The sequence below is a fragment of the Rissa tridactyla genome, chromosome 1 (genome assembly GCF_028500815.1).
Source record: "Rissa tridactyla isolate bRisTri1 chromosome 1, bRisTri1.patW.cur.20221130, whole genome shotgun sequence".
Classification (NCBI taxonomy): domain Eukaryota; kingdom Metazoa; phylum Chordata; class Aves; order Charadriiformes; family Laridae; genus Rissa; species Rissa tridactyla.
The window spans coordinates 134,713,691-134,738,668 of NC_071466.1; the positions used below are offsets into that span (position 1 = coordinate 134,713,691).

Here is a 24,978-nt window from a genome sequence, read left to right on the forward strand (position 1 = left end):
GTTGTTACATATTATAGCTTAGGCCTTTTCAGGTTTTTCTTCACAAGAAGAAGGATGCACACCCCTCTTTGCCTGTGGAAACAACAGTCTGCCTAACAGCATGACCAGTCAGCTGCTCGCCAAGTTACAGGCACTCACGATGGACAAACGCGTTTCTATTACACGACATATCAGCTGCTCATAAACTTATATTGCTTACACTGGCCGGCAGAGACGCTGAAACAAACACTTTTATTATAATACAAAGACCGCTATTAAAAGCTTTTTCGCCATTTAAACCCCTCATCCCACCTCCTGCTGCTGGTCTCATAAATTCAACCTCTGCTGAATTCAGCGTCTTGCTCTGGCTGATCACTGAACGTGGAAGGCCTCCTCGCGGATTTTTCCTCGCTTAAAAACAAGCCCCCTGGCCCCCTCTCCTCCTTGCCTGCGGAGGGTAGGGCCTAGCCAAGCTTCCCACAGCGCCCTGTCTGCAGAATCACCAGTCCCCTGAGGAATTCAGCACTGGTCATAGAAAAGGGAAAAATATGCACCGCATGCTCTTCACTAAAAGAAACCGGTGGTGTGATACAGGATAGCGAAATACTCTTGCACTTTTTTTTTTTTTTTAAAAAAAACCCCAACTCTGAAATCTCTGTTCTGGTTGCTGTTACGCCCTGGCTCCCAGAATCTTTGAAGGTGGCCCTCACACCTTTGCGGTGCTCCACAATACTTCTTCATGTTTACCCTCAAAGGATGTGCTTATTTGACACCACCTTCACGTACAGGTATATCTCGTAAGAGACTGAGGAGCACTTGGTTTTTACCTTCACACCTCTGGGTTTCAAATCCTGCTTACCACACAACCGGGAACGAATGTAGGAATCGAAATCTTTCTCTCCTTTGCACAAACAACGCTACACAATCTGGTAGCATTATCTACAGAAGAGAGGCCCAAAAAAACAAAAGCAGAGATGTGGCAGGTTACAGCTACAGAACTGAGAACAAATAATTTCTCTTTCAGTTTTGTGGTTGACACCCCCCCCCCCCCAACACATGTACACACTCAAACACAGACACATTTTTGTATTGGGTTGCTGAGTTTCCCCCCTCCCACGCACCAAAATAAATACTGAGAAATTAACTTTCTGGGTCTGGGGAACTCTTGAAACAATTTAAAAGTTACCTAAATTAAGTTTTTGAACTGTTTCAACATGAAAAGCCAAAATTTTTTGCTTTCGAGGAACTGCAGTAGAAAACTTCAACTTGAGGTTGAAGTTACTATTCTATTTTTAGTTGAATTTGGCATAAATTCACAAATAGTCCAAGCTGTTTCTCAGAACATTCAGATTTGCTAATGCACTTATTTGACATCAGACACATTCTTTTTACTTTCACTTAGTCAAAAATTCCTATCACCTTCACCACTGTAATCAGCATATGCGATTGTGTAATTTCAGCATATTAAGAGATGTCTTCACAGCTTAACTGTTTGAAGCTTACAGGAACTAGGGGGCTAAATTCATCTTTGGAAGTACACGATCGGTTTCCTGCCAGAGGCAGGTTTTTTTAGGATTACTAGCGGTAGGCTATAAATTCTAAGGTGAGGAACTCCCCACTTCATAGCAGATGACTCAGTGGAAGTGCCAAGTTCAGGGGCTGGAGCAGATGACCTCCAGAGGTCCCTTCTAACCTCCACCACTGATTCACTTGCACACTGGTTGTCTCCCTAAAGGCGCTCTCTTTACGGTGTCCTGTGCTGCTGAGAGCTCTCCTTCCAGTTGCTGTTTCCATGACATCAAGGCATCATCTCAGGCTCAATAAAGTCCAACAACTCTTCTACCAATCCACATTCTCGTCTCCGAAGCGAATGTTTGAACAGTGGAAGCACTCCTTTATTTCTGCCTAGAAGGGATTCAACTCGACGAGATTGTTCAATGGTTTAATAATAGAGCAGTATTTCCCTGTGTTTTTGAGGGAACCAATTGTTGTGAATGGCGGTCATGCTTGATAATATTTGTTTGGCTCTGTTCCTACTATTTCAAGTCAGCGTTTGGATTTTATTGTTGATTTTTCCATCATACTTAGCTTTTTTTTTTTTTAGTTCATGCTTCACACATTAAACAATCCCATAATGATCTTTATTTTTCTTGAGTACAATGTTTGTCAGTGTGTGTCAGATTGTCAGTATTGGAAAGCAAAGTCTTCCATCTATCTCCAGAAGGGAGCTACCACAGATCAGATTTCCTCTAAGTTTCCTCACACAGATACGTCTCAAAGGCGACCTGAGGGAGCAGGCAGAAAGCAGCTCATTCTCCATGCTCATTCAAGTCCCTGCCTTTCCACTGATGCTGCCAGTAGACTCCCAATTACAGTAGCACCAATTTTTCTGGTGGTTTGTGTGATGTGGACACTGACTCATTTGTGGACATAGAGTGCAGGGCACCAAGAAGCCATCACACAGTAATGATTTTTTGCTAAGTCTGAAACCGAGCTGGATTCCTACCAGCAGCTCTGAAGTGAAAGGCTCCTTTCTGTACTCTCTTTCCAGTCCTCAAATGCAGTCCCCTGTATTTTTGATTGTAATGAATTTCAGCCATTAAAAGAAACCAATGATCAGAAAATTAAAGTGTAATGCAGGACATTTCCTGCATAAGAAGGACATGGACCTGTTGGAACGAGTCCAGAGGAGGGCCATGAAGATGATCAGAGGGCTGGAACACCTCTGCTATGAGGGCAGGCCGAGAGAGTTGGGGTTGTTCAGCCTGGAGAAGAGAAGGGAGACCTTACAGCAGCCTTCCAGTACCTGAAGGGGACCTACAGGAGAGATGGGGAGGGACTCTTTATCAGGGAGCGGAGCAATAGGACGAGGGTTAATGGTTCCAAACTGAAAGAGGGGTGGTTTAGATTGGATATTAGGAAGAAATTCTTTACTGTGAGTGTGGTGAGGCACTGGGACAGGTTGCCCAGGGAAGTTGTGGATGCCCCATCCCTGGAAGTGTTCAAGGCCAGGCTGGATGGGGCTTTGAGCAGCCTGGTCTAGTGGGAGGTGTCCCTACCCATGGCAGGGGTGTTGGAATAGATGGTCTTTAAGGTGCCTTCCAACCCGAACCATTCTATAATTCTATGATTTCCAAAAAGCATTAGCATTGCAAGCAAGCAGCTCAACACTAAACATTCACAGGGGAGGCTGGTAAACAGCACTTAGAGATGTTTTGAGGACTGCAAACTGATGTAGAAACTGCTATGACTCCCTGACAGAATGTACACATGCAAAATTCACTTGCACAGAGGTACACGTGTGATTTGTAGGTTGTGGTTATAGAACTCAACATTTCAATGCCCAGTTTGCCCAATCTCACATTAAAAATTTACTGCAAAAATAAGGATTCCCACTCTCCTTCTTCCTTAATATCATTTTTTTGTTAATATTAATAACAAGTGAAGAAATTGGTTAGAGAAAACTAATGGTCACCACAACAGCTTTTCTCTGAGACATACATTAAGCAACTAGGTTAATTTATGAAACTGGGAGCCTCCTTCCAAAACCAGGCCACGTATGATGCTTAAGTAAGAGTTTGGTCTTGCTGCCTGAAGTATTTTTCATGTGGTCTACAAATAAACACGGCAAGGGGAGATGGCTGTTGTTTGATGATGCTATTGTGTTACAGGGAACAAGACAGGAGGGGCTCAAACACAATCAATAGAAGCTATAACAGGGATTTAGGCCAGAGTGCAGACTGTAATGATTCTGGACACTGTGAGCAAAGAACCCAGCTTATATTTGATACGTCTGTGTTCAGTGAGGCAAGACATGAAGTATACACTAGATCACTGCACATATGCAAAATATATACATTAAATTTAACTAGATCATTTCAAATAGAAAAAAAAAAAGAAAATAAGTACTTTTTGCTTAAAAATAGAAAGTAAAATAAAAAGAAAAGAAAATACCGATCTCTGCTATCAATGCCTTCATCAGCAGAAGTGACCCATGCCACGCTGAATGCTGGTAAATCACTTCAGCCAAAAGCAATGACAATATTACAGTAATACTTTGAGATGTTATCACAGTCATGACTCCACACACTCCCAATCCTCCCAGTTAGCTTAAGTATACCTTCATTATGGCAGCAAAGATCTATATATATACCTCATAACTGCTGCCCAGGATGCTGTGAAAAACATACACAGCAAGAAATCTGTTGTTTTCAGATTCATACGTTAGTAGTTTGACCTCCCAGGCTGGAAGTGATAGCTCCAGTGTCCCACCACATCGTGCAGAGCAAAGCCACTGCTCAATACAGTGGGGTTACCTCCTAATGCAGACACACTCTCCTAATGCAAAAATCCATAATACATAGTTTGATTTTGTCTGTCTCACACACCCTTGGTTTATTTTTAACGCTCAAGCCAATCGTGGACTCAGTGTTGAGTACCCCACTCAACCGCTCATGCACATAAGCCAAACGCAAGGCTAGTCAGAACGTTTTGCGTTCACATTTCTCAGCTTCCAAGTCATCGGCTCCTCTGAGAAACAGAGCCTTTCCTTTTTCTCATTCATTAAGCACACATGCATAGAAACTCTAAAGAAGTGTTACATGATGTTTTTAAAATAAACACTAATGCTTTTTTATATGTATTTTGGCTGAAAGTTATTTTCTGTCTTCTCCCCCCCCAGCTTCAAGGTCTGCAGGGAACTGATACCACCCATGTAATGTTGTTCACCTTACAGCCCAGCTAGCGTGGTTTCCAACAATATTTGACAGACATTAGGGAAACCACATATCTTAATCTGAGTGGTTGCTGGACCATAGGGAGTCATGATTCAAGCTATGTTCTCCAACAAATGCCGGTTCAAATTCAGTATCGGGAAAGGTATTATTTTGCTACAGCAGCCATATGATGGGGTTTCCACCACATCTCATGTTTTCTGATCCACAGTGACTTACCCCTGTTCACAGTCAGTAAAAATGCATCCTCCATTTGAGAACGCAACTCTCACATACGTCCAGCACCGACCAGAAGGAATGGCTTACAGCTAACCTCCTTATGTTTCAAAGTCCACAATAATAAAACCAATGAAGAGGAAGCACGGAAAGATGGAGTAATATACAAACCTTCTACTTCATTACCTTCCCACTGAGTGCTTCTGGAGCAGACTAACACAAAGAAAAAAAAGCCATAACCCCAAACCTTTAAAAGTAATTGAAAAACCACACCCATTTGCAATCAAGTCAACTTGCTGCTGAGATGTAATTGTTAATAACATACTAATGACCTGCAGAAAAACCAGATCTGGGATTAATTGCTGTGCTTTTAATGTGAATATTAAGTGCCTAAGTAGCACAGTCACATCTTGTACTTCAGAAATTTAAGTGGGAAACTGTCCATTATGACTAACGTTGACTTGGATCAGAGCATTTATTTATTTAAGAACTTTATTGCTCACAGTTAACTATGTGATTAGTGAAGACCAAATGCAACACACTAATCAGGGAATGAAAGACTTCTGAAGGAAATTGATTCTGCTCGCAAGGAAATGTGCTTTTTATTAGAGATGATTTGTTCTTAGAATGCAAAGTGGTAGTAAAACAAATAAATATATATAAACTGCAAAAGAAACCTGCAAAATATACTCGAGACAGAGGCAATAAATAATTAGAAACCTGTGACTTATTATGTAAGCGTCCCACAGAGGAAGTATTTCAAGGATTTAGCAGTACAAAATGAAATGACTATTACTCAGCTTCAGGCACAAAATGAAATGACTATTACTCAGCTTCAGGCATAGGTACACAGTAGCAGTCACTGACAAATTCTGCAGAATCTTTGGTTCCTACCCACTGTAATACAGGTAAGCCCACTTTTCCATCCATTATTTAAACATGTTGCCATGGTCCAGCTCAGGAACAGAAATTTGCTTGTAGCAAATTAGAGACCAGACAAAGCATTTAATTGTACTCTTCGGTCGTACCAAACGGTGTATCTCTGATCACGAGCAACAGATCTAAGCAGTAATGTCATAAGCAGGTCCGTGTCCTGGTTCACATGGGAACCACAGAAATCAACGAGGACCTGCAGTGGCAGCAGGGTCATGCAGATATGCCTCCAGTCACATTCCCACCAGAGGAATTTGGGCTGAAGTTAGCTCCTGCTCCGCAACCACAGAAGTTACTTGCAGCCCTAGAGAGCAACACTTTCTAGCACCACGTGGCTTAATGTGGATTTCAGTAATTTCGACACATTCCTTCCTCTGGGTTCAACACACTGAAGTGGCTGCTTTCTTGCAAGCAATAGAGTCTCCGTGGACTTTAAGGCTAGCTCCAGAAGCACTCCGCCAAACAGCCAAATGCCCTGGAAGATGCAACTAGGCTACAGTTGCTACTTGTTTAATTAAGCATGGTGTGCAATGCCTGGAGTGGGAATTCCACCCCTCCCAATCCATAGCTGTACTAGGGTAACTAGTGTTATCATCTACCTAGTTCTGCCTCATGGCCTCAGTATCCTTTTACGTCTGTATGTTTTTATTTAGTATATTGAGATCCTGGCAACAGCTTGTCTTCATCTTCCTTCCAGCCTATCTGTACCCATAGTAAATTTGATAACCCGGTATCTCTGTTCTTGAGGCTCTCAAACTGCTAAGCATCACCCTTCAGAGGTTGTGTCTTTGTACAGTACTAAATGCAGCATTAACACTGTATAGCTCTGATGCAAGTGCAGTTTAGGGAGCCACAGTTATCTCTGTTGTCTGTCATTATGGTCTGATGATTTTAAATACTCTTATTTGCTCTAAGGAACACCTGGACATCACTGATTTCTCCTTTCTCTGTGTGTTCTCACGCTTTTGCTACATGTTCGAAGTTGAATGATGTCTTCCAAGTCCTAGCAGTGTGGATAGAAACTGGGTATTTATTCTGACAGAATGAATATATTCAATGCCAGCGAGATGACCATACGCATTTAGTCTGACCTCCTGCACTTAAACAGCCTTGCTTGGTAACCTCCATGAGCATCTCTGTTCCAGGAAGGACCGTCTAGGTGTTTTCCTGGATTGATCTCTTAGTCTTCTCTATCAGTTTAATTTTTAGAGTTCGAATTGGTGTGATCCTTTTTAATTGCTAAATTTGGCAAAGGCTGAATAATTTATCTTAAAAGAGTGTAATGCATACATGATCCTTCCAGGAATCAGCGGGTACTTCTTGATATATTTCTCATATTATTATGTTGGGTCTGAGGTTACACAAAAGAAAGCAGGATTCCAACTAAGTAGTTCCCTTGGGCTGGCTGGCTGCCTCTATTAATTCCTATCACCGAAGCAGCTCAGTTCAGAAGACTGCAGTCTTTCATTGTCCCCTTCAGTGGTTGGAGGAACTGCAGTAGTCAGATCCTTCTCTGATGCTGCGCACCAAGGGGACAACTCCCAACCCAGCAAACTCATCACCCTCATTAACATCAAAGCAACTGGTTTCCCACTGTTTACCTAGAAGTTACAGCAAAGGGAAGTGAAGACAGTACAATTGGGAGACTCTTTAAAGGCAAATGGCAACTGGTTTTCTTTATCTCTGCTATCAGACCTTATCAAAAGAGACAAGTTGCACTGTCTGGGAATCACTGTACTACCTCTGAGATTTGAAAACAGAAGGAAAGCAGGTAAAAAAACGAGACTTGGCAATAAAATTGTAGGCCTAAACTGTTTGCTCCCTCTCCAGAGTAAACAGAATCCTTTCTTTAGGAACTCTTCCAAGGGAGTTTTATGTGATCTCATGTACCAACAAATTAATTTTCCCTTCTCTTTTCAGTTTCTTTCCAAAATTCCCTACTTAATTTTCCTCCACACAGTTCACAAGCTCATTCTCTTCCACAAGCTTCCCTCAGGGCTTCCTCAGAGTCTGCAGAAATGGGGCTGCAGAACGACATCTTAATGCAGTAAATATCTATTCCCTATTATGTTCCCCTTAACACGTGCCAAGTCAACTGACCACCACGCATTCCTCTTTCTGTCAGCAGTGCAGAGCCAATTCTGCTCCCAGTGAGTATGCTTTTGCTCCGCCTCATGCATCAGCCATGGAACTATTTGCTTGATTTTGGATCACCAAAAGCTTTGTCTGAGGGGCTGGGAAGATTTATGGTTTTGTATGGATACTGCAGAATTTGGCAATTTCAGCCAGGCAAAAATTGGCAGCTAACTTTGGGGTCTTTGGGGGTATCTTTGACTACAGTTGGTGGGATTTGGGCCAAGGATTTTTACATGTCTATCATGAAATACATCATCATCACCATCACCATTATTATTACATTATGATTTCTCTGCTGTTGGGCAAAGAAAAAGGTTTCCAACATTTTTCCCTTGCGGCATTATGAAGGACCCCACTGCCTTCTTTTTTTGTAAGCAGCACCAAACTAAAAAACAGAATAATGGCAGAGGATTACCTGACAAATTCCCTTTCTGACAGATAATAAATTCTTATAATATTTTAAACATGGTTGTGCAAAACTACTTGCTATGTCTCAGTACTGCAAGGAGAGCTGGAGAACGGCAGTGGCAGCTTTTGCCCATTGGACTGGCGAGAAGGAAAAGGTGCAGGGCCTCAGAAGTGCCATCCAAGCTTCCCCCTTCCTCCCTTTCTTCAGCTGAGCTGAACTGCTCACCAATTCTGAATTTGTTCAGCTGTCCCAGCAGAGAGAAGAATAAGAAAACCAATGCTGGGTCCTGAGGCTTTCTGAGCGGCAGGCAGCAGTACATTTCATATCTAATGAGGTAAGCTTGTTTCTTCTGCGTAGACACTTCACTTCATCGCTCACATCAGGAAACACTTCCAGAACTCTCCCTAGCCTCATGCTCCCTGATGCCTCTGATGGTGTTTCAACCAACCCTGCCATAGCTTCTTCTCCAGTTTGTGAAATCACTTGACAGATAACCTTAGTCAACTTGGTGTTCAATTTAATGACCAGCTGTGCTGGATGTGTGAACTTGTGGAGCTGGGGAGAGGCCACAGATCAGTGCTGCAGCTGAGGATGGATCATCTCCTGTGAGCCTGCACTCCAAGGCACCTATACATCTGGCCATGTGGCAGCCTCTGTACATCCTCTCTGTACAGACACTCTCTAGACACCCTCAGATCGAGTATTCACGGACTCCAAGAGAAGAAACTTTAGGGATCCTCATCTGCTCTCAGATAGGGAAAGGGGGCAGAGGAGGCAAAAGAACCCTCAGCTAGGTGAGTCTCCTCAGAGGTTTTGCAGAGAGATGCGTCAATCACCAGACACAGCTCTGCTCTCTTTCAAGTAGAGAAGGTGAAAATGAAAGGAATTATTTTTGCAGGTAAGACAGTTTGCTGGGTCTCTTATGGAACATGAAAAACCAGTACTAATAACTAGACACAATGGTATAAAATTAGTAAGGTGTGTGTTCACCCCAAGGTCACAGACACAAAGGGAGCCAAGGGAGGTGTTCTATAAAGGCATTTGGAAAGGAAGATTTCAAATCATTACTGGTTTTTGCTATCGAGCGTGTCACACTTAGCCTCACCATAAGCTTGTGGCAGTTGCTCTCATCTTACTTTTCCTGCTTACTGTTATCCTTGTGAATAAAAATTTTTAAAAGGATTTCTGAAGGATTTTTAGAAGATTTAAACATGGATTATAGGGATGTGAACCTGAGTAAAACACCACTATCTTCTAAATACAACTGAAGCTAATAGTATATAAAAATGCATAAGTACATTTAAGAGTATTGTTCATTTTTAGAACGTATTACTTTTACAATCAATAGAAAATGAGTTGAGCATTTTGTCAGATCACAGTTTTTTCCTAAGAGCTAGAAAATCTACCCACTGTTGGTTCAGGAAGGGCTGGAAATGCTTGGTGAAAGGCCACGTGCCAAAGAAAGTCTAACTACATTTGCAACCTTTGAGTGATGGCAAATCAGAGAAAAGTCAACATAGCTGTGATAAATGAGCCTGGCTTAAAACTGTACCTCCGAATGCCTAGCCTGGAGAATGAAAGTGCAACTACAGTTGATGGTATTTGTGATAAGACAAATCTGTTATGAATGCTAGCACCAACAAAGTTGTAGCACTGTGGGCACCAGAATGCCCAGCTCTTGGGTGACAGCTCTTCTCAGTGCCCTGTACGAGCACTTTGGTGATCACTCTGTGCAACCACATCTTCACTGTTACAGGGAATTTGCATGCATGTGCTACCAAATGCATTGCTTGATGGATGTGGGGGACCACCATCCCCATGACGTCCCTAAGATTCACTTTATTTGCTTCATAGCCTTCCCACGTTACATACAGATTGTCTTTGACACAAGACTTTGAGACAAAATTATTTAATGTACAAAAAGATCCTGTAAATGTAAATGTAAAGATCCCCCTGAGCCAACTCCCTTGTATGGGTATTTCTACATGTGACAATAGGACACAATCACTTAGCAGCAACACAAGGGACCCCAAGCTTTGAGGGATGAATCTGCTCTGACACAAGGTGAAAGAGAAAGAGACAAGAAAGGCAAAATGCTAAGTTTCTGTGCGATGAAGATCTGGAAATTGGAGACTGAGGTTGTGTCAACGCTTAGATTGTCTCTAGACTTCCCAGGCATTACCCTTGCTCTTGGGTCTGCACTTACCTGCCCTAGATCTTTCCCACTCCTCCCATCCTTCTCCATTACGTGAGGGCTTTGTTGCGCTCAGGTTCCTCTATTAATCTGAGGAACCCAGTAGGAGGCAATTGGCTTTGGCTCCTATTACGTTCATCCTCTTACCATTGTTTTGCTAGGACAATTTAGAATGCAATTGAAGTCAATACTTTCCCAAGACTTTTTAAGAAAACAAAGTACCTTCATCAAAACATTGCCAAGATTTTATAAGCAAACATGTATCCTTTTCCAAAATCAATCATTTTCCAAGGCAAATGCAAGTTGAGTTATCTACTGCTATTATGGCAATAAACTGTGCTACTACTTCAAGTGCTTGAGGTAGAAGCCATATATCAAGAGTAGTAGTGCATTAAAAGAAACTTCAGGCGGGTTTATTTGTTTTCCTACAAACATCAACATGTTTAGTAGTCTGCACTCTGCTAAAGCCACTATTTACACAGCAACTTTGTAAGAGCAACTTAACAGCCTGATGAGACAACATAAAAAAGGCTCTACCCTCTCTGTATCAAGGAAGGAATATTCCCTCTATCCTGCAATACATTTGATTTTTAGATGTATTTCTGAAAAGAGGAAACTGTTCTCTTTGCTATGGTGTTTGTCTCCATGACCTTTTAGTAGGAGCTGCTAGTGAGATTTCTTGAAGGAACAAGGGACTAGTCTGGGTGAAAATGTGCGTGGTGTTATTTGATGGTGCTGAAAGAGCAAGTACAACAACACAGTTTCAGTTTTCAACTGAAAACTCAAATGCAGCACTTCCCTTCACCTCCCGTGGACCTGACTGTGCATTCCCAGCTTACTTCAAGCTCTTGCTGAAGTCAGTGGCCACTGAACATACACAAGAATTGCTGTTCTCTGGCTCTGCTTCAAAGGCTTGCTTAAAAACTCTGCCCAGAAAGGCTGGCCTCCATGGAGTCGAGAAACAGCAGGTATTCCTCCAAAAACACTAACAGAAATATTTTGCAAATATTCATCAAAAAACCTCCACCCAGCAAAACCCCAGAAGATATTCCTCCATTCCACTGCCTCTTGATATTTGAGCTCAGATTTTTGTTTTCAGCTCACTTGTCCTAACTAAGGCCTCATCTTCAAGTTACCAAAACAAGCAGCAGCAGTTTATAACACGGCTACTGGAAGAAAATCACACCCCTTTGCTTCAATAGGTTAGGCTTTTGTTCTCATTCAAACAAAATAAACAAAACAGGGCACTTTTAAAAGGCCCAGAAGGGCAGATGCAAGCACAGGATAATCAAAATCATCTGATCTGGGATAGGGTTGTCATTTTATTGCAATTCTGTACAGCACTTAGTGTAAAGGATATCTGACCTTAATCAATGTGATTAAATGACTGAGCGCAGTAACATGGCATTATCTCAACGTGCACCGCGGCAATAGTGGAGATTATATATACATGCAGTCTTTCTCTGGTTCTCTTCAAAAACAATTCCTATTGAATTACAGCTTTCAGCACTATTTATCAACAGATTATTGTTTGTGGAAGAATGCTACCTTCCTGCTCAAACTATTCCAAGGCTGACTCATATCCTGGTAATTCATTAATACATAACATGATTCTAATCCAGTAAAATCATTTCTGCACTATACACATCATAAATCCTACAGCATCAACTGAAAAATATATCTCAAATTCTCTTTCTAAACACTAATGGAACGTTTTGCTTGGCTTCCCACACACATCATCAAGGGGAGGGGCCCAGACAGAGCTGTAAAAAGCAATTTGATAGCAGTATACTTTATAGAGTTTAACATAGGAATATAAGAGCTACCATACTGAATGAGACCTGAGGTCAAACTAATCTGGTATTTTACTTCCAACAGTAGCCTGTGTCAGAAGCTTCATGGGAAAATAGAAGTAGAATAAGCTGTCCCATCTGCCCTCCCCACATTAGGTCTCATCCCATTATAAATTGATTTAAACCCTAGATTGTGAGGTTTAATATTCCTTCCAAGGAGCAGCAACCAAAGAAAATTTGCCTTTAACTTACAGTAACACTGTGCGGCAGAGAGGAGAACTGGAGGTGGGGGGGATGTATTTGTTTTCATGTTTCAGCAGACTTAATTGCTACAACCAACATGGGAGATACTATCACTTGGCAAACAAACTTGTACTGGCTAGAGCTGTTTTTACTTCATGCCTGGGGCATTTATTGTTTCTGGGTAAGATCTTGCAACCCTTTTTTTCTCACAGAGGCAGACTGTACCACTATTCACAACGTCACTGACACCAAGAGTAAGCACCCTGTGTAACAGAAAGGATTTGAGAAGTATTCCTTTTAATGACAGTGTAACATGTTGCTTCCCAGCAGAGTACTTTTTTAATCTGATGCTAGAAGCAATATGGTGCTTGTCATAAGCGAGATATTTTTGTAAGGCTCAGTGACACGAAATGACTTAGAGAAAATCTGCATAGGGAATGAAAATCATCAGTGACAGGGAAATATTCTTGAATTTTCTTTCTATGAGCTAGTTTTGTTTTCCACAAGCAGCTCCCAGTATCTCCTCCAGTGCACCTCCAGTTCTCACCGGTTCTTGAGCTACATTGGCAGCTGAACCAGCACTGTTGCTTATATACCAAGTGTCCACACAATTAAACATACCGGGCCAGACTCGGTTGGACTGGCTGAAAATCAAGTCAACGTATTTTATATCTTACAGCACGCCTATCTGATGTGGATGAGCGTATGAATGCATCAAGGCAAAATCACTCTCCCTTCATTTGTATCACGCAAATGAGTTGATAGGGGAATGGCTGGAGTCCCTTCATCGCTCGCTCTCCCATTAATCGCCCCCGCACTGGCACTGACTCACCCTGCTCAAGCGGTGCAAGATAATAAGGACCAGCAGGTTCCCTCAGTGTGACAGCTCTGTAACTGCTGCATGCAGCGGCCTTCTCTCTGCTATAAGTGAGAGCAAAATGAAGCCCTGGGTATTTTCTCTGACTGTTCAAGACTTCAAACTTGCAGCAAATGCACATGCAAACTCAGGCAAAAGTCAGCAAGTGGACTTGTAAGCCTGCTTGCTCCTCATTCCGGACAGCAAACACACTCTCTGGGATCCCCGCGGCTACCTCCCTTGCAAGGACACAGCCCTAATGGCTTGCTAATGCTCTCCACTCACTACAGGTTGGTCCTGATCATGAGGGTAACAACCTCAGTGAGAAGTTTGTGGGTTCAGGTAAAAATGTACTTTAAATATGAAGAAAAAAACCCACCCCAAGCAGCAAAAATTCTGCTCGTGTCCTCTTTATACCATGTCACCTGTATGTTATTGACACTTCAGAAAGAAGGGGAATGCTAAATAATGTTACTTTTATTGAACATTTCCTTCCTTTATGTATTTAATGGAGGCAGAAAAGGCAAGAGAGGGGTTAGACAAACAACAAAACTTTCCAACATTTTTCACTGGAAAATTGGCCACACCATAATGTTGACACATTGAATCTGAGGGGTCTGGGCCTCACCATTGTTTTTTAGACTGACTTACATGAAAGATTAGTTATAGCACTGATACAGATTAGCTGACGGGTTTAATTGGTCTCTTTACTGCTGTATGGAGTTCTAGCACTGATACGGATTAGCTGAAGGGTTTAATCAGGCTCTTTACTGCTGTACGGTGCAGCTGTACTCATTTAACATTTCTCACAGCTCACTGCCTCTAGGACTGCACTAGGGTATACTCAGCTATAACTCAGAGCAAGCAGAGTTGGGGGAGTAGCAGTTAAGGTAAAAAGAGAGTTTGGCTTAGCTGGGAGACTCGTGACATAGAATCCCCCTGTCCTGCTGTTCCAAGGAGTTTCCCCAGGATTTGAAAACTGGGACGCAGGACATGGGATTCTCCCTGTCCTCTATTTTCACAATGCAATGAGAAATAGAGAGGGACAGATGCTCCAGCCCTGCCCTCTTACCCATGCCTTTACTTAAGCAATCTAAGATGGGTAACTGTGTCCTATATAAATCAATGCAAGGAGTGTATCCTCATCCTGAGACCTTCATCATGTTATGCGATTGGGACAAGGCCAGTTGCTTTACTGGGTTACCCAATAAAATGTGGGTAGCAGGTCACTGTCATGCAATCCAAGAGTGCAAACCTCTTTGGCTCCTTTTTTATTTTTTAATTTCGTCACTCTATGTCAAAGATGTCTGGTGATTCAGTGTTGCTGGCGTGGACGCACTGATTTATTTGGGATTAAAGTGGTCCTGTACAGCCATATTTACCATCAATGGTTCCACAGAGAAGAGTATAGTGAGATCTTTGTAGCTAATCTTTGTGGGCTTCTTTAGGCCAAAAATAATTCCCACAAACACTTTCTATCTGTCCTTCCCTGTATGATTAATCCCTCATTTCATACCCATTTTCAAAATGGAGATACCATTGCTAGGAGATTCAAATCTTGCCTTTGGAAGGCTAATAGTGCATATTTTGTACAAATAAATGAAAAGGTGGATGTTATGAGAGGGGATTACATATCCAGTTAATATGGCAATGTTTCAAGACCAGGCCTGTAGGATCTTTGTATCATAAGCATTTACTGTATTTTTCAAGGTGCTATTTTTCTTTCTGTCATTCTGGAATGAAAGAAGGCTTCTCTTGACAATTATGCATTGGGCGCCTTATGTAAAGCATCCCTTCACCAACAGATCTATCATTGGGTCAGTGAGGTCTAATCACATTAAATTCTCTGGAATGAAGACCTATTTGGCATTAAAGAAAGGTCAGTCTCTCATTTAACAGTACTAGTTTAGGATTGCATAGATTACGGTTCTGTGGTGCAGTGGGTTAACACAGAAGGCCTGAGGCTGAGTTCAAATCTTATTTCATATCTTAAGTAAAAACCAGCTCTGGCTGGCAAGAGTTGGGAGGTACATCCTGTAACACATCAGAAAGCTATCACAAAACTTGCTAGACTCATCAAGTCTGCTTGGAGACAACCTGAGAAACAAAAAAACAGAGCTGGACAAGGTTTGAGGTGTTTTGCAGGTCAGTATTGCAATATACTGGCAGAGTTACTAAGAAAACTGCCTCAATACTGCTCACAGTATCCTCAAAACTGCCTCAGTATCTGCTCACAGCCATTACTTCCAGTTGCTCCACTCCATAAGCATCAAGTTTTTGAGGAACACTTGTCTGGAAGTGAAGCTGAGGAGAGAGGAAGAGGGGATACAGTGGGGCATATAAGAACCCCCTTTTTTTTCAGAAGAGAGAAAGAAAAGTCCAAATACACAATTATGACAGTGGTTACGCTCATGTCTTTGTCTTGTAATGAGATGAAAAAAACCACCTCAAATCAGCTATACTTGGGACTTCTATTGGATAGCTTTGTAGTGTTAAAAAACCCCAAACCTCTACCAAAATGTGCCCACAGAAAATCACCAGAGGGAAATTTCAATACATCATGAAGCTAAGGGGGCAAATTCTGTTTGGGATTTCCTGTTGTATAAACCTGCATCACTGAATTTGCTCTGGACAGACACCAGCACTCACAAAAGCAGACTATGAGGCCCTGTATTCCAGTGCCTAGTCACAAAAAAGTCAATCGCGTTCATTTAAAATCTGGTAGGAAGGTAGTAAAGAATAACCGAGAGTCAAACACGCAATACATCAAAGCGAATAAAAAATGCTGTCACCTACTGTGCGTGAACACGTGGCCCTAAAGAAGCCCCAAAAATGCCAGATGGCCCATGCAGGTATTCCACATGCCCCAGAGGTACTTTTGCCTGGTGGACAACAATCTCCTTTTACAGTGGCTGAATGGTTTGTGAAAAGGCTACTTGGGCAGACTTCATTATGGCTGAACATCATGTCTGTGAGATCTATCAAACACCAAGCCCCACTTAAGCCTGCTTTGGAGGCTGTAAGTGGACTAGAACGATGCAAATGCCTTGAACTGCCCCTTGCAAAAGTTTAAATTCCTCAGCGTAGAAGGATTTGGCTCTATTTTGGGCAGAGGTGGAGAGGGGCAGGGGGTGAGAGTGTAGATTTATCAGGCCAAAATATTACATATCGATCACTGTATGTTCCCAGTAAAAGCACTTTTTTCTGAATGTAACTCATCTTTCCAACTCTACTACTCCTTGGAGAGAGTTACGACAAATGCGTGCACCGTCTCTCCTTGTCCTGCTTTGCAAAAGGCAATTCCTACAGCAGGAAGGGAAAATTATTTATGATAGAATTTCACACATTTTTCTGGGTGTTTAATGAAGCTTGAACTTGAGTGGAGCAGAGAGACTGCTTATTGTTGAATTTTTTTCGAGATCACTGCACAACAAACAGAAACTGAATAAGCAATTAAGTTAACTGGCTTTAAAACTCATATTGGCTGAGGATTAAGGTAATTATGTCTGTGCTTACACACATTCATTGCAGCTTTAAACAGTCTTGCTTGCTGTTTTGTTGCTGATGCAGTTCTAAAAGTAATCTGAGTTGTTGTCCTACTGTTAATTACCACGAAGTTTACAAACGCAAGCTCTCCTCGCTATAAATATAGCTATGTTATTTGTATTACATGCTCAAAGGAGATGCGGGCCTCTTTTGCTAGGTTTATACAAACAGATCCAACCATTTCTTCCTGTATCAAAGAATTTACAATACTTTAGACTTAAGGGATCTGTTAAAATAACACACAATAGATGGGTTTGGTATTGTCATACAGTGATTTCACCATCAAAGGAGAAAAAAAATCTGGTTTTAAGTTTGCGTGAAAAGAGAGACTCTGGGAGAGCAGTATTAGTCTCCACAATATCACTGGCAGGGCAATGTGGATTCTTCACCTTCTGAGTTACAAATAAGTTTCCTTTTAAATGGTTGGAATGCAGGGGAGGGGAAAGGAAGGGAAACCCCCACATTCTCCTTGTCTAACAAGGAGCCACAGCGTGAGAACCACTCCCTAGCAGAAGTAATCTGTGATTGACAATGGTTTTCTTTGCAGCCAGGGCTAAAAATGGTTTAGCTGCAAAGAGACAAATGCAGAACATTTTAATGCCCTTTACAAACGCAAGGGCTGCTTACACAAGCATTCTACATGCAGGGTGGCTAGCTGGTGGCACCAAGCAAGCAGCAAGCTTCAGAGTTCCTCAAAACCAATGAACTTTCATATCAGGGTATGAGTACAAACACAGGAGAAAAAAATTTTCTTGTAATGGGCAGAATCACAGAGGGCAGACTCAAAAAAACTGGAGGTTTATTCTCCAGGCAGTCCCTGCAGTCATATGTGTGATCTTAGGCAAGCTGCCGTATTCGGCTTCAGCCTGCCTGCCTGAAAAACTGAGAGAGAAATACTTTCCTCTTCAGAGAGACGATGAATGTGTGTGTGAGGCACTTGGTACGATGGGGTGGGAGCTCTGCAAACAACCAGAACAAAGTCTGAGACTTTGATAGTTTCCCTGCAATCTTAAAGTCAGCTCTGAGCTCTACAATGAAAGGACGTGGAGGAAATGAGATCAGGTGGGACCACCTCAGAATTTCACAGGGAATATGAAGGAACCTTTTTACTGGAACATGTAAAATTACCTCGTGCCGAAGTTACTGATCACATGAAGAAAGTTATGCAGCAACAGCTTACTTGTATTTTTCAACAGCGTGAAAAATGTTGCTAACTTGAACTGTGTCTCTGTGGCTTTGTTCTTCACTGATTCTTGCCTGTGAATCAGACATAGTCACAGCCTTATCCAGGGGTTTTGCCGGCCATAAAGGGGCAAGCTTACCAGTTGTTTCCATGGGCATTTTGCCTAAGGTTAGCAGAATCTGTTCCTTGATGATCTCATTTGGAGATGAACTCCCTATACACCGGGGAGGCCACCTGAACTAAAGAGGACTCAGCTCCAAACAATGTAGACTTCTAAGGTCCTAAATTAGTATTTGGTAAACACGGTGATTTGTAACTGAAAGAAACCTCTATTTTAAAAATGAAAACCAGAGGAGAAAGGCAATGTTGACAGCATGATTGTAAGTCATAGAAACTCTATTATGAATCAAAACAACAGATGTAACACGAACAACAGCATCTTTTATAAATACAAATTAGACTGTTCTATTTCATGCATTGGAAAGGCTAATATGCTCAAAATAAATTTCCCTGAATCTCTCAGTAATGTTTTCTATGGTCAGTGCTGACTGGCTGTTACCAAAAAAAACCCGTGGATGATTTATATTCCAGCAGAGTCACTAACCCCAAACCACATTTTTCTGTCAGACCTGACGTTAATAACTATAACCACTTCCACTAATGAAATCCTTTTTGCAGCGGAAGAAGCAAAGTACAGGTGATTCATACATCAGTGATTTCTTGATCTATATTCACTTTTCTTCTTTATTAGCAGGCCTACTGACTGCACGAGTCACTGATTACCACCTTAAGCACCAGACAGGAACCAAATTGTCACAGTGCTCCCTCCACAAAGCAGGCATCATACCATATTTGCTGTCATCAGTCTCTGGGGCCCAAATACCTCAGACTTCCAACAGGAAATAACTTTGTCCTCACCATTTCACAGTCTGAAGAACCAGCGTTTCTGGGACCGGAGGAACTTCTCCAGCCCAAAAATTCTCTGGGCTTGAGCTAAGCTACCTGTTACAGCAACAGATAAGCTAAAGTTCATTAATAGGTCGAAGTACCACGTAGAGGCAGACAGACTGCCTGTCCTTGCTCACTGACAACAGAAAAAGTGGGATGGCCAGATCATGCTTATATTTCCATGTCTGATCACATGAGGGAGCGGAGAACATGAGCTACTGTTTCATTCCTTGCATGGTATGTACTTACCGGCAACTCTCTCATTCAGTAGCCCAGGCACATGAAGAAACAAAACTCAGTCGAACAACTTTCACAGAGCTGCTTCTAGTTTCCCATTATCATCATAGATATCTGATTATAGGCAGCTTTCAAAGCCTGTTACTAAGACTTTGCATAATGAACAAATAAATTTTGCACCACCTCTTGCCTAACAAGAACGCAGGGCTTGAATTTTCTCTTGAGTTTTTCACTGGCGTAATTACAATTACTTCAGCAGTGAAACCCCTGACTGATACCACAGTGAGAGCATGTCACGACACATGAAATTCATGAACCAGAAAGTATTCCTAACTATGTCTAAATACATCATGAAGGGAATGTATTTTTAACATTTTGTCCCTCTTTTTAGCAGGTACATCAAAACCTGACAACTTACCCTTGCCTGACATGATCCTACAATGTTATTTCTGCCCAGTCATGTGGCACTAACGGTGCCACTCTCAGCTTTTCCCATCCTGTCCCAGCTTGAAGCCAACCTTGCACTGACTCCTTTGTGTCTAATCACAGGTGGAGTCGGGGCAGAGCAGGCTTCTCAGATGATAGAAGTACCAATGAGATGCAATGGAAAATCTTTTGAATTTTCTGTATCTTCAGACTTTGATTTCTCTTTTGTTGATGAACAAAGAAGCTCTAAAATATGAATGCTGTTTTGGACTTCATAACTTTATGTGTTTAAAACCCATGCAAATAATTACGTAGTAATAAAAAGATAATTCCTGCACAAAATTTTAACTGAATACGTCCTCCTCCACCTTCTCTCTCTACTGATGCTTGCTCATCTTTCTAGCCTTTTCAAGAAGGCTTTTAAAGAGTAAAGTTACAGAGCTTGAATGCTTAAAGTGTCATTTCTCCAAAAGTACATGATCAGCACTTAAGTTGGAAACGGTTATGCACTTAATTAGTCATAGAATATATAACATCATATGACTTAGATACAAATCATGACATAGACAGCAAACAATAGAAAACATACTTCATTTGAATTCTCACAAAAAATCTCCATTATCCCTCCATAAACAGATTCTGTCAGGCAAAGGTGAGCTCACAAATTAGACTCTTTTTTCAGTTTAAATTTTGCAAATGCTCTATTCCAGTAAGTTACTCTAAATGACTCTGGTGTAAATAAGATAAGCCTCTGTCCCATTAAGATCACAGCAAATTAGAGGATTTGAATGTAAGGCTCTTTGCCTGAGTCTGTTCCACTGCACTGCATGGATTTTCACATTTCAGCACGACACTGGCATTCCTACTACTAAAAACACTGAAAAAATTTTTTCCAAAAATCTTCTAACCCCACCAGAGGAAATGGAAATTTGGTAGGTCTTTTCTAACTTTATTTCCTATGACAGTATGATTAAATCCTGTAGTACAAATTACTTAATTTCATAAAAATTTCACTGAAAATAACATCCTCATTATACAAAGACTAAAATAAACGACGTATTACCTTGGCAGGTCCGTTCATCTGTGAGCAGTTTATAGCCTTTCTGGCAGCTGCACTCAAAGCTGCCAACTGTGTTTCGGCAGAAATGGTCACAGCCACCATTGTTTACCAAGCACTCATCAATGTCTGCAAAGAAAGAACAGGCAAAACTTTAGTTCACGACAGCAGTTCAGTAGTTCAGGGCAGGAGTGTAGGAGTTTACTCAGATCCCCAAGGAGGCTGCTGTCCCTGTTAGGAATCAGGTTGGTCAGATGTATCCGTTCTCAAACCTTTGTCGCAAGGCTGACAAAAGAGCTACGGGCTGAGCTGTTCTGGAGACAGAGGTATTTCTCTCAGAACTGGAACTGTCAGATAACCCAAGCTGAGGCACTCAGATGTTGAAGAAAATTCGGGGAAGCTTCTTTGTAGATGTAGTGGTCTGCCTGACAGATGACTTCAGCCTGTGTTAAGATGTGAATCCCCTGCCTTAAGTAGGAACTATCAAAACCCAAGAACACATGAAAAATTGAAATAACAACAAATGCAAAGAAAAACATATTTGAATTCTGAAAAAATACTTCCATTATCCCTACATACACAAATGTAGGGATACTTTTGTTTGGAATGAGTATTAGATGCTAGTTTGTCCATTACGATCAATATCCATTTTTATGTGTCTGACTTTCTTGATATCGTATAATAGAAGAGCAACTGCAAGTGCATGTGAAATGTTGCTTCTGAAGGCAGAGCACCTATTGCCTTTATTTGAAAGTGATTTATATGTATGAAACATGGGATCAACGGCTCTTACTTTAAATAATGATTACAAAGTGCATTAATGAACTTGGTAAGACCTCTGTTCTGAATTTCAGACTGGTGATTCTACTTCCTTCACCTTATAACTTCTCCCGAAGGTGTTGAAGAACTGGAATGACCCATCCCTTTTCCAACCCCTAAAAGCTTGTGTAATAAGTATATAATAGGTCACAGATCCTCATTTGAAATACAGGACACCTTTCTATCCTCCTCCACTTAAAAAACAGTGGATCCACATTTATTTGAAAAAGACAAAAAGTAATCTATTTTTTTTTCAGAAGAACAGTGCCAAAAATAGCTCTTTTTAGGGATGCATACCGCGAAGAAGTAATATGACATAGAGCCTTGGCTGCCCACTTCTGGAAGTGAAAACAACATCTTTCAGAAAAGTGAGTGGAGATTGATGCTTCCTATTGAAAAGCCTCTTACTGTAAGAGCTTTGAAACTTAAAGGTAACAGCTGGCAATTTAAAAAGCAAATCCTGCAAAATGCAAATTAGGTGCCAAAAGAGCTAATACGTGGAGATGGAAATCTATCAAAGACAGCACGATGCTGGTGAATGAAGGACGCATTTAAAAATTATTTGAATTTAGGATGACTTTTAGTGGATGTCATTCATTCATTTTTGAAAACATGATTACCAGCGTGGCAGAGTAGTATGGCTCTTACCACATTTCTGCATGTACAGTATAAATGGCAGCAAGAGGTGCAAGGAGGTAAATCTGGAAATTCTAATAGCTGAGAGGCAAATTCAGCCTTCTTTTCTAAACAGCACTTTGCTGCACTGACATTGACAGAAATATGCTCAGGAGGATGTACTACTCAAATAAGCAAGAACAATGTATATAGTTATAAAGGTTTGCTTACGAGCTGCATTTGTAGTAAAGAAAGCAAATTTGCTCTGAGACGCTCTGAACTATATACTACTGCTTATTACTTTTCACAGAATCACAGAATGTTTTGGGTTGGAAGGGACCTTAAAGATCATCTATTCCAACCCCCCTGCCATGGGCAGGGACACCTCCCACTAGACCAGGCTGCTCAAAGCCCCATCCAGCCTGGCCTTGAACACTTCCAGGGATGGGGCATCCACAGCTTCTCTGGGCAACCTGTCCCAGTGTCTCACCACCCTCACAGTAAAGAATTTCTTCCTAATATCTAATCTAAATCTATCCTCTTCAGTTTGAAACTGTTACCCCGTGTCCTATCATTACACTCCCTGATAAAGAGTCCCTCCCCATCTCTCCTGTAGGCCCCCTTCGGGTACTGGAAGGCTGCTGTAAGGTCTCCCTGGAGCCTTCTCTTCTCCAGGCTGAACAACCCCAACTCTCTCAGCCTGCCCTCATAGCAGAGGTGCTCCAGCCCTCTGATCATCTTCATGGCCCTCCTCTGGACTCGTTCCAACAGGTCCATGTCCTTCTTGTGCTGAGGACTCCAGAGCTGGATGCAGTACTCCAGGTGGGGTCTCACCAGAGCGGAGTAGAGGGGGAGAATCACCTCCCTCGACCTGCTGGCCATGCTTCTTTTGATGCAGCCCAGGATGTGTTTGGCTCTCTGGGCTGCAAGTGCACATTGCCAGCTCATGTTGAGCTTCTCATCAGCCAGCACCCCCAAGTCCTCCTCAGGGCTGCTCTCAAGCCATTCTCCGCCCAGCCTGTATTTATGCCTGGGATTGCTGTGACCCAAGTGCAGGACCTTGCACTTGGCCTGGTTGAATTTCATGAGGTTCACGCAGGCCCAACTCTCAAGCCTGTCAAGGTCCCTCTGGACGGCATCCCTTCCCTCCAGTGTGTTGACCATGCCACACAACTTGGTATCGCTGGCAAACTTGCTGAGGGTGCACTCAATCCCACTGTCCATGTCACCAACAAAGATGTTGAACAGCACTGGTCCCAGTACTGACCCCTGAGGAACGTCACTCGTCACCAGTTTCCATGTGGACATTGAGCCATTGACTGCAACCCTTTGAGTGCGGCCATCTAGCCAGTTCCTTATCCACTGAGTGGTCCATCCATCAAATCCATGCTTTTCCAATTCAGAGACCAGGATGTCGTGCGGGACAGTGTCTGGTTCTGCAGAGGAGTGGCTTTTGCATTCAGTACTACCAAAAGCACGAGGGTAAAATGGTAGGTAGCAGCTGTAGTGGTATTACAGCCCAAGTGCTTTGCACAAAGCCAGCTCAAATCTTTATGCCTCAGGCAACAAAGTACTCAAATTGATCTGAAACCAGGAGTCGTGTTTGTTGTCTCTGGTCCTCCAGTTTTGATGATTAGGCTAGCCAAGAACAGATAACCTCAGGCTCCCAACCTGGTAAATCTGGTGAAGAACACACTGAGGGTTGCTCTACGTAATACCATGAGACTGGAGGCAGCAACCCATTTGGTTTCAGCTGTGATCACCAGCACAGGTCAAGAACAGCAGTAAAAACACCATACTTCTTGGCCCAATTCCTGCAGGCTGGCATTCCCGTTTGTAGAACTGATTCCTCCCAGCTCCAGTATGTGCAACTGGGACTGTGTTGCAGGTCTTATGATGGATTACCACAATAGTCCTGTCCTTTGGCATAGCACAGGTGTACCTAACTATAGTTTAGCTCGCCCTGACAAAACTGTTGGATAAATGGAATTATGAATTAAAATTACTAATATACTATGCATCATAAACACACAGAATAGTCATCCATCATGAAGAAGATCTCTTTTACCCACGATAAGATAAGAACAACATGACCTTTGGGCTACTCTGCTGCCAGAGACTGCTTGAAGCAGAAATTACTTGCAGCCTGTCAAACACCATTCTGAAGCCAGGATTGATGTTTTAAACGATGGCCCCTGGATTTCACACGTTAAATTCCAAATTCCAGTCTCACTAACTTTCTTTTTAGAATCTCTGAAGGCCATAAGGGACAAAACAGAAACACATCTACCCCTCAGAGGGTAGATCTGAAGCTGTTAATAACTGTAATTCCACTGACAATGCAGCATATCAGTTTTACACCAGCAATTCTTTGGAATAATTCTGAACCCGAATCTGAGTAAAACCTGGGAGAGTCCACAGGAAAAGAAAGTATTTATTCAATTCTTCTTGCTGGAAAACATGACATGGCCTTTTGAAACCAGGACCATCAAAACAGAATAGAGGTCAAAACTGTTAGCTCCAAAAACATTCTAAATAACACAAACAGTGCCAATGTCTCTGCTTTCACTGTATTTCTTTCCACAGCCATAGCGAGACTGACAAGGCATGTAAAAATTATTTCACTCTGTGGAGAGCAATGCATTGCTGCATTTC

At 42.0% G+C, this 24,978-nt stretch overlaps 1 protein-coding gene across 7 annotated transcripts in view; it reads right to left on the reverse strand.

The window, feature by feature from the left end:
• Positions 1-24,978, reverse strand: part of SCUBE1 (signal peptide, CUB domain and EGF like domain containing 1) — a 217,922-nt gene that overhangs the window by 36,082 nt on the left and 156,862 nt on the right. For all 7 annotated transcript variants that reach the window (XM_054185747.1, XM_054185738.1, XM_054185731.1 and 4 more), the window contains one exon: positions 20,896-21,018. In XM_054185747.1, coding sequence (XP_054041722.1) covers positions 20,896-21,018 — 123 coding nt within the window. The remainder of the gene's footprint in view (positions 1-20,895; positions 21,019-24,978) is intronic.